This window comes from Hetaerina americana, unplaced genomic scaffold, assembly GCF_022747635.1.
Source record: "Hetaerina americana unplaced genomic scaffold, ioHetAmer1.1.p SCAF_11, whole genome shotgun sequence".
Classification (NCBI taxonomy): Eukaryota; Metazoa; Arthropoda; class Insecta; order Odonata; family Calopterygidae; genus Hetaerina; species Hetaerina americana.
In genome coordinates, this window is record NW_027286181.1 from 22,293,392 (window position 1) to 22,308,147 (window position 14,756).

The 14,756-nt window shown below is 36.8% G+C and overlaps 1 protein-coding gene across 1 annotated transcript in view; it reads left to right on the forward strand.

Moving 5' to 3' along the window:
* The window catches only part of LOC139701098 (uncharacterized), a 243,025-nt gene that overhangs the window by 172,351 nt on the left and 55,918 nt on the right, over positions 1 to 14,756 (forward strand). The window contains exon 3 of the mRNA XM_071599674.1: positions 3,353 to 3,427. Coding sequence (XP_071455775.1) covers positions 3,353 to 3,427 — 75 coding nt within the window. The remainder of the gene's footprint in view (positions 1 to 3,352; positions 3,428 to 14,756) is intronic.

Sequence of the window (14,756 nt, forward strand, 5' to 3'; positions counted from 1 at the left end):
AGCATTTCAATTACTTGGAAATATTTGTTAGGTAACTAAAAGAAGTAAAAAGGTCTTATGCACCATTTAACCGGGTGGATAATTACAAAACGCATAGGTCTAACGCAGAAACAGTGGAGAATAATTCTCTAGCTCTGGATTGCATTGGCAGGCAAAACCACACCGAGAGGTTAAGGGAAATCGACTGTAGGACAGATCGATATAAGGAATCCATTTCCCCTCGCACAATTCGTGACCGCATCAGTAGGGAATGTCACGTACGACAATTCGAACTTACTGAAACTTAATTGATGCTAAATGCTAATAACCAACCGTTGGCTACCTCTAATGGCTGCTGACCCAGCATCCTGTACCACACATCCTCTCGCGGTGGCTTGCAGTGGTAAGCTGCAGATGAAAAAGACGAATCATGTGGTCAAAATCGACCTTCAACGTATGTGTTTCTACAGACAACTCTCTCTTTTCTTCTCCGTTAGTGTCTTCGTTAGTCCAAAGATAATATTGACTGATTTGCTCGCAACAAATTTCTGTATTTAATTATATATTTTCATATAGACATGCAATCCTAATAGATACTTTTCAAAATTGTATGTATATTTATTATTTATAATAAGGAGGTTTGTCCCTTTTTAAATCAGTTTCCTCAAGCATAGCATGCATGGTTTTTTTGAATGTTGGAATAGTAAAAATGACTAAAATCTTCATCGGGCACTATATATCACTGTTTTAGTATTATTATCAAATGATGAAGATAGTTGCACCTAAAGATGCTCAAAACAAAGTATAACCATGTGGAATCCCATTAGATTAAAATGTTCAATTTTATTAATTTTCATATACAAGATATTAAAAGTTATTTTATTCAATTATTCAATGTGTTTTTCTTTATGGAAAATGGCAATGAATTGTTCAGAAACGTACGAAAGTATTTTATAAAAAAGTCTCGGGTAACAATGCTAACGGCAAATATAAACTTACCTGTGCAGTTTGTAAATTTAGTAATTTAATGAAGAGAACGATGTTTATTTGCTGTTTGGATGACTGTCGCTGTGTAATATTCCACTGGTTTGATTCGGGTTCATTCGGTTTGCTGCTCTGTACGTTGTTTTCAAGGTTTTTTTGTCATTTTTTGGTGCGTAATTTAATTTAATTACATCAAGTCTGTGTGTATTTGTATACGTGTGTGTGTATGTATACATATATGTATACACATATACATATAGTATATATATACGTATATGTATGTGTATGTATATATGTATATATATATATATATATATATATATATATATATATATATATAGTATATATATACGTATATGTATGTGTATGTATATATGTATATATATATATATATATATATATATATATATATATATATATATATATATATATATATATAGTATATATATACGTATATGTATGTGTATGTATATATGTATATATATATATATATATATATATATATATATATATATATATATATATATATATATATATATATATATATATGTGTGTGTGTGTGTGTGTGTGTGTGTGTGTGCGCGCGTATATATATAACATTTTTTAATTAAATATTGTATTTTATCATAATGAAGTAAATATGTTTCCGTTGCGTTATGAAAGTTTGAGCAATGTAGCCAATTCATATAGAAAGTTTGACCTACTTAAGTATTTAAATAATCTGACAATATTTGCCATGGATTTAAAAAATTATTTAGATGGTTTTAGATATATTCCAATGACATTCATATTAATGTTTTCTTCGTAAGAATGGTGAATGATATTTTTGTGTGGACAGTTTATCTATTAATTCAATCCTCCAGAAGAACCAACGATTACTTGGTTGTTTTCAGTTGGAAAAATTGAAATATGGAATAGGAATACTTTTGGGTGAGTTTTTTCTAAACTAGAGTTTAGGGAATAGTTTGAAATAACTATATATAAAGTTATTGGAAAATGAAATTTACTTGCCCTAACCGAAGAACCATAGATGTATGTGACAGCTCTTGGACAACAAATTGTTTCTCTTTACTTATGAAAAGACTGCGAGTATTGCTAAATTTGTTTATCATTTAGCATCCATGACTTGGTTGCAGTTAGCTAATTAGACCTGCGCTCGGAAAATTCTCTCTTTACTTTTAAAAAGACTGCGAGTATTGCTAATTTTTGTACATCATTTAGCATTCATGACTTGCAGTTATCTAATTAGTCGTATTGGGAAAAGTCTCATTTTCACTTCATTTACGCTTATCGGACTCCAACATCTCTCTTGCATAAATACATGGAAAACTGCTATGAAGGTTCCATGCACTTTCTCAATGATTTTGAATTTTAGCGAGTGCTGATGATCTTCGAGCACATTCCTTCTTTCAAAGTCGTTTCTTTGGTCTCGATTAATTCTGTCGTTAGTATGTCAATCATTTTAAGCAGCATTCATTGTATTTTTGCAACAAGGCAGACTGATATACTAGTATCTATGAGCAGTGCCTCAGTAAACTCATTCAAAAGGTAAATTTTCTTGTAGACCAAATTTCTCCTCTTAATTCCGGCTGTACACCAAATACGACATGAATACCAGGCCCCGTAATAATTATTTTCTAATTTGGTCTATTACTTGTGGTGAATTATATTAAAATGGAATAAATTAAAATGCTAGCCTCTCGGAGGACGTTCGAGAAAGTTAGATTTGTGATTGCCATAGTAACAACAAAACTGTTTATGCATGACAACGCATGAAAACCATTTAATATATCATTATCAATCAAAAGAGTACGCCAACAACATTAATATTTAATGGTTTTTATGCATTGCATATAAATTTTAAATGAGAATTTTCTATGATTTTTTTTCTCCAGAAATGTACACCTAAGCAATTTATGCATCACAAACCTTGCGAATGAAATTAAAAGGTTTTGGTGGTATAATAATAGCATTGATGATGGAGGAAAATGCCCGTATTTGTATTGGAGGTAGCCAGATGAGTGAGATGCAGATTTTGTAACCTAAAGACATTATTTGTCTAATTGACACTCATTTAATGGAAAATAAATAATGTGAATGAACATAAAATGAATGATTTAAAATATCTTTATTTAACAATATGAATGTCTTGAGTTAAAAACGGTAAGATTAAATTTAAATATAAAAAAGAAATGCCATTAGTCTTACAATTACTCCATTTTTATGGCATTTTAAAGTGATATTGATATTTTCCAATCATAGACCAATTCAGTTTTTTCTAAGTATTTATTTTTCATATCATATGCTTATAATTGACTTTTTTAATATATTCATTCTTTAAACTGAATATTCTCCTTATGTATAATATTTCTTTAACTTATTTTTTCAGTGTTGGGAGAACTGTGAGCTTCTACAGTCCAACTATGCTGTATGGGGGGCAATGTGCAAGCAGAAAAGTGTTTGCGTAAGTGTTAAATATAAAACTAAATATTAAACTAAATACACCTCTTGCCATTATTCCATTATCAAATCTCTAGATTACCCTCTTTAACTATAAAAATTTAATGGAAATCAATTTAGTGACTGAAAGTAATAATTATTTTCCCTGGATAGAGCAGATCTTCGAATTGATGAGACCACAATCAATTAAAATATAGTATTACGATGTATTTTTTGTGAAAATAGTACTTGGAATGGCAAAACACGAGTAAAGTCTTTAGTGATGTTTACGAATTCCGCCATCTTCTGAGTCTTTCCTCTTGTTATCACCAAGAAGAGCTGCGGACGATGAATTAACACTCTCATCTATGACACGTTAGTACTCGGCAGTTTAATTTGCAGAAATGAATATACTTACGGAGTGTAATTAATTTTGAGCATTTTACCCATACCCTCCGACACGTTATGGGACAGTGAAACTGGGTTCTGAGTGAAGAGAAAACGTGAAAATGCGAAAAATGAATCGAAGGAAACGGATAACGACAAAATGGAGGAAAACCTGAGTGAGAAAACGTCATTATAGGGAACCCAGCATACTGCATAATTGGGATACGTGTGTTTCAAAGGATCAAATTAACACTTAAACCCCACCCGAAAACCCAATTACACGAGAGGACGACCCCTTGAAGCCGACCTATCTGCTCGCAAGTGTGACGTACGCGCAAAAGTAGAAATAGACATTATACAATTCCCCCCTCCACCACCTCGAACCCACCAGCCTCGCGGTTGATTCCTTTGCGCGTAATACTCCCAGCAAAAAAGTCTCGAGTTTTTTTTTTCATGGGACTAAGCAAACCGAACGAATTCTACTCAGACCTTTTTGCTCTCCAGTAAGATCAGGTTGAAACTGTGAATGTCGTTTATTCGACGAGATAAAACAAAATATAAAAACTTCACTAAAGGAACCAAAAAAAAGTTGATTAAGCCGAAAAATCTAAAAGTCACCGGGGGAAATTGCAACCGGGGAAAAAGTCATGTTAGTAAGATTTAACCTAGTAAAACTAATGAACGAACAAGTTAAACAACAGCCTTGTAACCGGAGGATCGTGACGCTAGCGTGATCTTGAACTCGTGGCGAGACAACTATCGGAGGAAAAAGGAAACTAACGAAAGTGGCCTTATATTTACGAAATCGAATAATCGTCAAATTTGAAAGGCATTTTCTTAAGAAGTAGACGTTACAGAAGGAAAAGCCCACGATTGAATCTTAGATGAGTCCTGTAATAAGTTGTGACGAAATTATTAAGCAGAATATTGAATAAAAAAGCGTATTAGGTGCATGTTAACATTTTCCGGTGGAATCAGAAAATATTTACTTTCTCTCCCTGCTGATGAGCATTTATTATTTTTATTTTTTTGTAGCATTCTACCGTTTAACGTAGGTTTTTGGATAAAAAGAGACCGATCGATAATCGCTATATTTCTAAACTTCGTCGAACTAGTAAACACAACCTGAAACCGTACACTTCATAAAATTGTTCCTCCATTCACTGATACTTTTCGCAATTTCACGACTTTGCTAACGTTTCTCATCTTTGAAAATGAGAAGTCAGATAATGCTGACCGACAGCAGGAAATGATTATCGATAATATAGAAGATTTTCATGGCGATCGAGAAATTGTTCGAGGATAGAAATTTCTGTGGTGGAAGCTGAAAAAGACCAGTATATATTTCAAAACAGAGCGATTCAATTATATGTTACTATTTTTTGTTTTGCGACAACAAATGGGAACTATTTCCAAATGAGTTCTGTCACTATTTCTCTTTCTGCTGAGTATACTTATAAGTTCATAATCCATTTATTAAAACTTGGTCGGATTAGACGCTCAGTCCTTTCACCTTCCTCCTCCGAACGAGTGAATGTGTGAACTGTAATCCAATCACATAAACCTCAATTACTTTTATTCCAAGGATTATGGATTTAATTAGGTTGTATTTGTAACTTTGTATTAGCCTGTTCAGTCTGTTGTTGAGCTTTTCGGTCAATGGGTATCGAGTGCAATGGCGTATATTATTGTCCATGCTACTAAACCCCCAATCTGACACGTGATTCGAATGCCTTGAGGAATGAGGAATGTATTTGACAATATTGGGCGCCTTTTAACTCGTAGCGTATAGACATGAGGAGAAAATCAAACTTGGTTTTATGAAAATCATTCATTTTTTCGACATTTTGTAATACTCTTAACCTATCTAAAGTATTATTGTTTTTATTCTGCTTGTCTGGAAATGGAAATAATTTTACTCTTCCAGCATGAATGTAACCAGTTTGAGAAAAGGTAAACCTGTACCCTTTCATATGGAGCATATAGGTTGTTCCTAATTTATCTCAATAGACCCTCGAGGTCTCTTCTAACACGAATCAACCAAAAACACCGGTGAATCGAAGTGTATATGAATTTTGTCAAGCACGCAGAATGCTAATTGTTACGAATTTGCCATCTTTCGTTTTATTTCTCATGGCTAAAGTTAAAACCGGACACTCCTCTCAAGTGCATCAAAGATTCTTTGCCTATCCCATTCGTATCCATGGCGCTCCTTCTGTAGTCCGCATGGGTAAAAATTCGTGCATTCACTTAAGGGGTCCATCAGTTTCCCATCACGCCACTTAACAGTCAGTCAGACGGAAGGCATTCCGTTTCATGAATCACTTCCTCCAAAAGCTGACGCATAACGGATCGCGAGTAGTGGGTTAGGAAAACGGATTTCCACCGCAGGAATGGAATGAGCAATCCATGCGGATATTCGGAGGTATAGGGCACTCTGCATATTTCAATCCTCAGCTGCTTATAGACAGCATCCATAAGCTGTGCTAAAATTCTCCGTGGCTTAGGATCCTGATACCCTACTCTGTGCATCAACCAGTTCAAATTTGATTAATGTAATGACGGCTGAAGGCCATACCTTCACTAATTGTATTACGAAACGTAATCCTACCTATAAACGTACTTGTTCATTTATAAACATTTATGAAGCAATATAATTTAGTTAATAGAGAATATTTCCGCATCTTAAACGCAAATTAGCTAGAATTCAATGAGGAATAATTTCACATTAAAATTACGGCAACTCCACCATTTTTCGTGTAATTATTTTTTTAAATATCAGTAAATACTATACTGGAGCTAATAATGATACTTTAGGTATTCAAATTACAAGTGATGATGTATGAGTTGCATTTACATCCTGAAGTCACCCAATTTTTATTTTAAAAACAGGGAGTACATAGCAAGACATGAGCATAAAATGATTGGGTAATTTTTATGAATAAAAGGTGCATACCTTACAGTGAATACTTTTATATCTCTTGCTATAATGGAGAAGTGTTTTTAATGCTTAATATGACTTTATTTAGTGTGCATGAACAGCACTTAATCATTTGATTTCTTCTGATGAATTCTTTCTCCGAAACCAATCAACACTCAACGTTAATTGGGTGAGACATTCGCTGATGGCATTTTGAATCTGCATCAAATGTTCAGGTGAGTGTTAGATAGTTCAAAGAAGGTCAAGCAATGTACTGTGACAACAAACCCCAAAAAGCCTCGGCCACGGACCAGCCAGTTTTTCCAGTTGGAACCCTGAGTTCTCAGTGGTCAGTGGATAATGGCATCCAATTTGTTAAATAGATTTGGAGCGGGCTCTTAAATTGATTTGTCTACGGTGGAAATGCTTCTGAAGTTACGTGAACAACTTGTTTATTGCCTGGAACTATTCATTAAACGCTTTGGACTCGTTTATGAAACACACGAACAAACAGCATCCCAACATCCAATTTACACTGGAAATAGAGAGAAACGACCTCTTTCCTTGTCACCTTGATTAAAAGAAAAATATACGGTATCCTAGGATCCATAGTCTATTAAAAACCAGCTCATGTCAATCTAACCTAGCAACAAGTCATCATCACCCTTTCCAACGCAGTAATGCCATCGCCAATGTATACAGCCCGATCCATAGCAGACAAGGGTAGTCAGCTAGGCTAAAGAATCCAAGAAAGATCTTCCGGAAGAATGGGCACTGCAACCATTCACTGCCCCTTAAACTGTTCTTCGAGCCAACGATAGCCCGGTGGAAGATATGACAAGATATATTGATCACCAGAGCCAGCTTTGCGAATACCTCGATCATTTCGCTAGTAAGTAAGTTAATCCGATTAGACTAAAAACACCGTGTATCCATCAAATCCCCTGTTATTATAGAGAAGTAAACGCGGGTGAGAAACGTCGAACTATTAAAAATAGACCGAAAGAACACCCGAGGCAACTCCGATTGGGACGACAACTTAAGTCAGCAGTTTCAGAGCATAGTATTAGCCATGACTATGGGAAATGACAAAATTAATTTGCAACTCGCAGGATTGTTCGAATAGACCGACTAAGAAGACCTCTAAGATCCGGCTCCAAAGCAATAATTTCAATAAGGATTGTAATTTCCTACTCAGTGACGCGTGGAAACCAATAATGAAATGTATCGGTGAAAAGAGAAATAATGGAGAGCGAATTAGGAGGCGAAAAACGATGAACGTTCTGCAGGTCAATCAGAAGGCACTTAACCCATGACTAGAGGATATAAAAGTATAGCCAACATTTTTCAGCAATCGACTTACAATACCGAAGCCAAGGGTTTTCTATGGAAACAGCTCCTATATTTCTCAAGATGAGAATTTGATTAAGTGGTCTATGAGAGGAGGAAGGGATCAGGTGTGGGGATGCTTCTTGCATTCATGGAGAACAAATAAATTTCCTCTGTAGTTCTACCCTACCATATTTCCTTCTGTTACTGTTTTCAATGAAATAATATACTTGAGGATGTCTCCAACCAATTTTTCTCTTCTCTTGTCCTCCAAGGTCGTCACACATAACCTATCTCTTAGAAGTACTTCTTCATAGAGTAATGTGTGGATGTTTATGCAGTAGCTTCACTGACTGAAAGAAATCTTTCATCGCCATTCCTAAACTGCTTACTGCATTCCTATTGATTTTATCATCGTCAGAGACCCGGTTTTTATTGTATTTAAGGTACAAAAGGTTGATGCCGTTGCAATCCTGCCACATGCAATTGTGTAGGCTTACGAGGTATTGTGCAAATGTTAATGTAGAGTAGGAAATGGCAGGAAAGGAAATTTTTTGGGTAGGTGGGATTAGGTTGATGATGGGTCCGGTAAGTCGTAATTTCTCCCTATGTTCAATTTAACCCGTGTGGATGAACAAGGTTGAATAACTGCGCTCCCTATTGAAGTCATATCGTAATAACACCGGCGAATCTCACATATCCGGAATAATTCGATGCAAATGTGAAGTTACCCATTTAATTCGAAATTCAAAGCTCAGAAACGAGCAATGCGTGGTCCTACATGAGTTTGACCGTTGGCGAGATTTCCGGGAAAGAGAAGGAACACTCGAATGCAACGGTTAAGAAAATAATGCCAGGAAATTATAGGTCCTCCAAATTAGCGGTGATTGTACGAAGAGGTTGGTGACCCGCCCACTGAAAAATTACTGCTAATTTCACTGGCGAAATGAGCTCGGGAAGGCGGAACGATATACATTTCTATGACGTCCGTAAGCGAATCCTGTGCGGACATATAATCACCCCCTGTTCAACTATGCATTTTCTCATCCACCATTGTCGTCGTTAAGCCATCATAATTTTGACATCCCCTCCGTGTGCATTAGAGGTGCTTTTTTTTTAAATAATGAGGTATGCATAATTAATGTGATTGAGAATCCTGAAGTTTCCATCTGCAACCCATGATTTTTGTTCGTGATCTTAAACCTTCGCATTCCGTTATTCCTCCGCCATTAGTTGCCCCATCCCTCAACGGCTTGGTGCTCCCGTGCTCCAACACTCCCCCTCCCCCCTGACCATCGACAAAATGGTTCCGGATGGGTACCTCCGCATCACTGCTATTCTTGTGCTACTTCAGTTTGTGTACGTCTGTTTGTCATGTTCAAATAATTTTTGAAGGCAAAGGAGAAAAAGATTTAGAACATTTATCGTCACAATAATGTGAAAATTAAACACAAACCTCATGAAAAGGGACATACCATAGAAAAAGAAATATTTAATTTTGCTCGTCTCTTCCGTCTTCATAAGTTTGAGAAAAATGACTATTGATTCTTACACCGATAAAGATGGTAGGGACAACCGTATCATATAAACCATGATTTTATTTATTTGTTGCATTTAAATGAGCAGTTAACTGTTTTGCCGTGTCAAATTATTGGATGACATGTAGTAGCATGCACACATACACACACATCTATCTACTTCTACATAATACCCGGCAAGGTGCCGCAGGGGCGTGTGCCGGGGGGTGCTAGGTCCCCACCCGTAAAACAGAATAAAACCACATAAAAAACCATATCATGTTCCCTCTGCAGAAATATTATTTTGACCATGCACTTGATAAATTTTCATCACACGAAAGAAAGTACTTACATGCAACAATATTCAGTAAGAGGATAGGTGTAATTAAATCATGCTGTAGAACTATTAAAAAGATGGGTCTATTGAATAAAAAGAATAAAATGCCGGATACCGACAAATATATGCATTACAAATTCTAATTACCTCCTCCGCAGTTGCTGTTATATCTATTATCATCTCTAATAGTACGAGGAAACAATATTTTAAATCTATCCGTTCTACAATAAATCTCCCTGATTTTACGTTGATGATCTGATCTACCATAGTAAGTCGGGGCCTGTAGTATGTCTTTAACATCCTCGGATAATTAATCTGTCTCAAATTAACGGAGTAAATTTTAACCTGTGTTTAAGCCTACGGTTAACTAGTGGCTCCCATCCTAATTCTTCCAATAGTTTCGTGACACTGCTACCTTGTTGATAATAATTTTTCTCTAACCTAGCTGCTCTACGTTGCACTTGATCTAGTTCCGAAATTAAGCCTACTTCATGAGCATCCCATACACTTTCAGCATTCTCACGGTGGGGCCTAACTAACGTGAAATAACAAAACTCCTTGGCCCTTTCCTTACAATTCCCAGGTATTGTTTTTATTAATACTAACTTTTAATTAGCTATCCTGCAAATTTCACCAATGTGTTTTCCTCACGACATATCCATAGTTATCGTTACACCCAAGTATTTTACTGATTCACGAGTGCCATGTTGGTTCCTCTTATTGGTTGTTTTCGGGTGAAATGCTTTTTATCCAAAAATTTGTCGAAACACATTTATTCAAATTTAATTCTAGCTTCCATGTCTCGCACTACTTTTGAATTGCATTTAGGTCGTCAGCTAATGAAAATCTATCTTTATGACCAATTATTTCCCAATATATTGCGTCATCGTCCGGAAATAGACGAAGTGTACTGGAAATACAGATGGTTGTTCGGGTATGTGTGATGTAAGTCTTCTAGTGTGTATTCATGTGTGTGTGTGTACCATATATATACACACATATATATATATATATATATATATATATATATATATATATATATATATATATGAAAGCTGAATTAAATTTGGAAATCCTCTCTAAACTAGCAGTAAGTTTTGCAGCAGGCTTATAGTTTGATTTTCAATACGAAATAAAAGAAGATAACTCAGTTTTTGCATGAAATATTCTTTGAATTAAGTTTATTTTTTCTTCGTATTTAAATTATGATAAACCAATCCCATCGGATGAGATCTAAACCGTGTTATATGTGGTTGATGTGTGAGTATATTACATAATGAAGTCCTTCCATTCTTTTTTACAAAGAGAGAAATCCTCCAATTAACTCCTGAGATAATTAATTTGTTCTTCCCGGGACAATTCATGCAATTTAAGGCTGCAGCAGTTTCATGTAGAACTTGGCGTCCGTGTTCACTCTTAGAATATATATTACAATTGGGTGGTACCACCGTCAACATTTTCATCACGTAGTCGCACGTAGTTCCATTGCCTCTTGACGTCAATGTAAATATTCATTTACATACTCCTCTCCAAAGTCTTCCTTTAATACTTCCGTAGCTCTCAGTCTCGGTCGCTAAGATAAATGCATGTAGAAATCCTATGGGTAATGTTTGCGATGCGTTGATGAGAAAAATTGCAAAGAAGTTCCGTAGTTTTTGTATGATAGTTATCAGGGCAGGCGAACAATAGCTGAAAGTACAGGGATAGAACCAAAACTATTGGTTTCAGGGAACGGATTCTTTCGTTGAACGAAGAGGGCAGGGTTTCATGTACAAAGAATTTTCCCAAAGAAAAATCTGGCGCGAAGAAAAAGTTTGATATAAATGGCTAATGCATGATTAATTTTTTTCGATTTTGAGCAGAGAGTGGGTGTGCATATTATATGAGAGAGTGTAGGAGGTTTCACCTCGTCTCTTAATAATCAAAAGAGCCTTAAGAATAACAGATCTCTGGGAGGAAAACATGGAATTGCGATTATACCCCAATTTTTTTTTAGAAAAAGATAAATAGTTTGCCGCTGAGGCTCGAATTTCCGTGAAATATTTGCAAATGAAGAAGGGGTAGCTCTGACGTAGATGAATGCACTGTTGAGTCCGGAAACAATCGGATGAAGTTTTCATACTCCGGCGCTATAAAACTCGGCCTGTTTTAGTTATCAAGTTCGCTGTAGGGAATCAGGTTTGAATAAGTGATAAATGATAAATGAACTGAGGGGCAATACGTAGTGGGGACGAACGCGGTGAAAACTGAAATATGGAAGTCTTTTCACTTTTCATTTTTTTTCTACATAAATAGTATGATAAATTATGGTCCCGGGGTGGGCTATCTGCCCAGAAGGTCGTGTGACCTTTCCAATGAATATGCCCGAACAAATCTTTTTATATTCATTAATTTAGTTCCTATTATATTATTTTAATTGAATCATAAAAAATATCACGTTTCAATCGAGGATGAGTAAAAAATAATGTAATGCAATGCAATAATAAATAATTATCCACGATCGATCATGCATAATCTAAACTTTGAAGTGCATCTAGTCAAAACCCCTTGGGTGAGACTTTATGAGGATATAGTAGGTAACGTAATGCTTCCGTCCTGTGTGCAATGATTATAGATTAATATTTTTAGAACTATTTTCGTCACAAACTATTGTTGAAACTATAAAATTTTCCTGACTTTAAAAAGGTAAAGAGGTTTTCGAAAAATAGAAAGGTTAAAAATGTTATATGGGAGGCCATAAACTAAAGTAATTGAGACTATGTAGGAAGTGGTTTCGACGATGATGGTCAAAGTATTAGGGACATGTGAAATAGAATTAAGTTAGACAAAGAAGCTTTTAACAGGAGAATAGAACTGATGACAGAGATATAGAGTGATAATGAAAAGAAAAAAAATAGAAAAAAAACTTGATTTGGAGCATAGTTTCGCACAGTGCGGAAACATGGTCTTTGAAGCAAAATTGCGTAGGCGTATATTGAAGGCTTTTGTGATATCGGTGTTCAATGACGAATGGAAAAAAAAATAAAATACGTAGAAATGAAAACGAACGAAGAAGTAGTATTCATGGTAGTGAATAAAAGGGGGAATTTTTTTGGAAAAAAACTAAGTTCGTCAAGAAAAGTGGATTCAGAGCGTTTCGATTGGCGATGTACTGTTGAAGACCGTGATAGTGGGGAAAGCGTTTCGGCAAGAGATGAAAGGGGAGGCAAAGAATGGACATGTTGTATGGGATAAAGGGAGGCAGAATGTCTGTGGAAATAGAGGGTTTATTTAAATATAGGATGTCACGTGATGTCTTGTAAGGCCAGGACTATTAATGAAGCGGTGGATAGTGTGTGCGTCTATCCAAAAGATACCTTAAGTGGCAGAATACAATCAATATATTAATAAGTCTATTTCCCAACCCACAATGAAAATATATCCAAATAATTTTACTCAGTATGATAGGTCTCCCTGCTCTTTCAGAAGACGAGCGGAGAAATTTTTACTCTCACGATGAAAAACTTGCGTACTCGGCTCTTGAAATCCATTGAGTACCGGTTTCAATAAGAGTAAATGAACCTTGCTGACCCCATCAACCGTGTCCGTGTAATATTTATGGGCATCGCCCAGGCAGAATAGAGAGAAGTCTGGACTTCCTTGCACGGGTATTAAATTAGCCAAAAAAATGCTAAATTTTAAACGCCGTCCGTATAGCTTCCACCTGCCCCCTCCCTCTTCCCCCCTGCACAACCTTTTTGTCCAACGGGGGCGATCCTCTGCCGACCCAGTGTGGAGGTCTGCTTTTGATACTCGGCTTACGTTTTGCCGATCGGCAGCTAATAAATCTGATCGAAATAAAATGAAGTGTTTTCCAAAATACCCGGTGGAGGCATAGTCGGAATCGCAAACCCCGATCCGCTGTGGATTTAATTAAACGAATTCGAGATGGAGGCAAATGTAATTGAGTCTGAGTGATATTTTCGCGATTTGCCCGAAATGATCCCGTGCATATGAACCTCCCCCTGCCACTCCTCCTCCGCCTCCTCTTCGGATTATTTGAGCTGGATCGTTTTCGCAGAATTGGACTGTCGGGAATGGGCCCGACGGCCCTCGGGATTCAGATCCCATGCGCCCCGCCGGCCGGCTCTCTCTTTCTCTCTCCCCACAACTCGTCCCCCGCCCCTCGCCCTTCCACCGCTTTATAGAGAGGAATGGGACGGTGATATTGGGGGAGGCCCGGCGGCGGACATAATATCCCTCCAATCAATTCCTGTTCTTTCCTCCCTCCGTCTCTTGTTCTCCTCCTCCACAACCCCCTCCCCCGACGACGCCCTTTATCCCTCGTCCGTCGCTCTCTCTCTCTCCCTCCATATGAGGGGGGAACGACGTGGCCAGACGGAGACATGCAAATTGCCGTCCCCAAATATTAATCCGACCGAAAGGATCCAGAGTTGATGCGCGATGACTTCTCGCGTGTGTGTTTGTTCAGACGGTGGCAGGTTTGCCAACCGTAGCGTGTTCTCTAGGACACTGCCATAGCATGATTTTCACGAAATTTTGAAACGTTTTTCGGAGTACCTGAAACGCCCAAGTTGTATTTGGTATTTTCATTGCTATCTACCGTTCATTAATATTATTAGTAGTCTTCCGGCTTAGGGTAGTTTCTTAGTGGGCCCCTGAACCACACAATATCATACTTTTAAGCCCTAATTAATATTTCAGAAACTACGTATTGTTGGGCCCCGTGATACTCATTTTTTATAAAAATAACTCAATCTTTAGCTCTAAAAACTTTCTAACTCCTTTCAAATCATCTGACTGTCTATCACATTCGTCCCTCTGCTCTAATTTTCCAACATTCTCCCCTCTGTCACCATCTGAA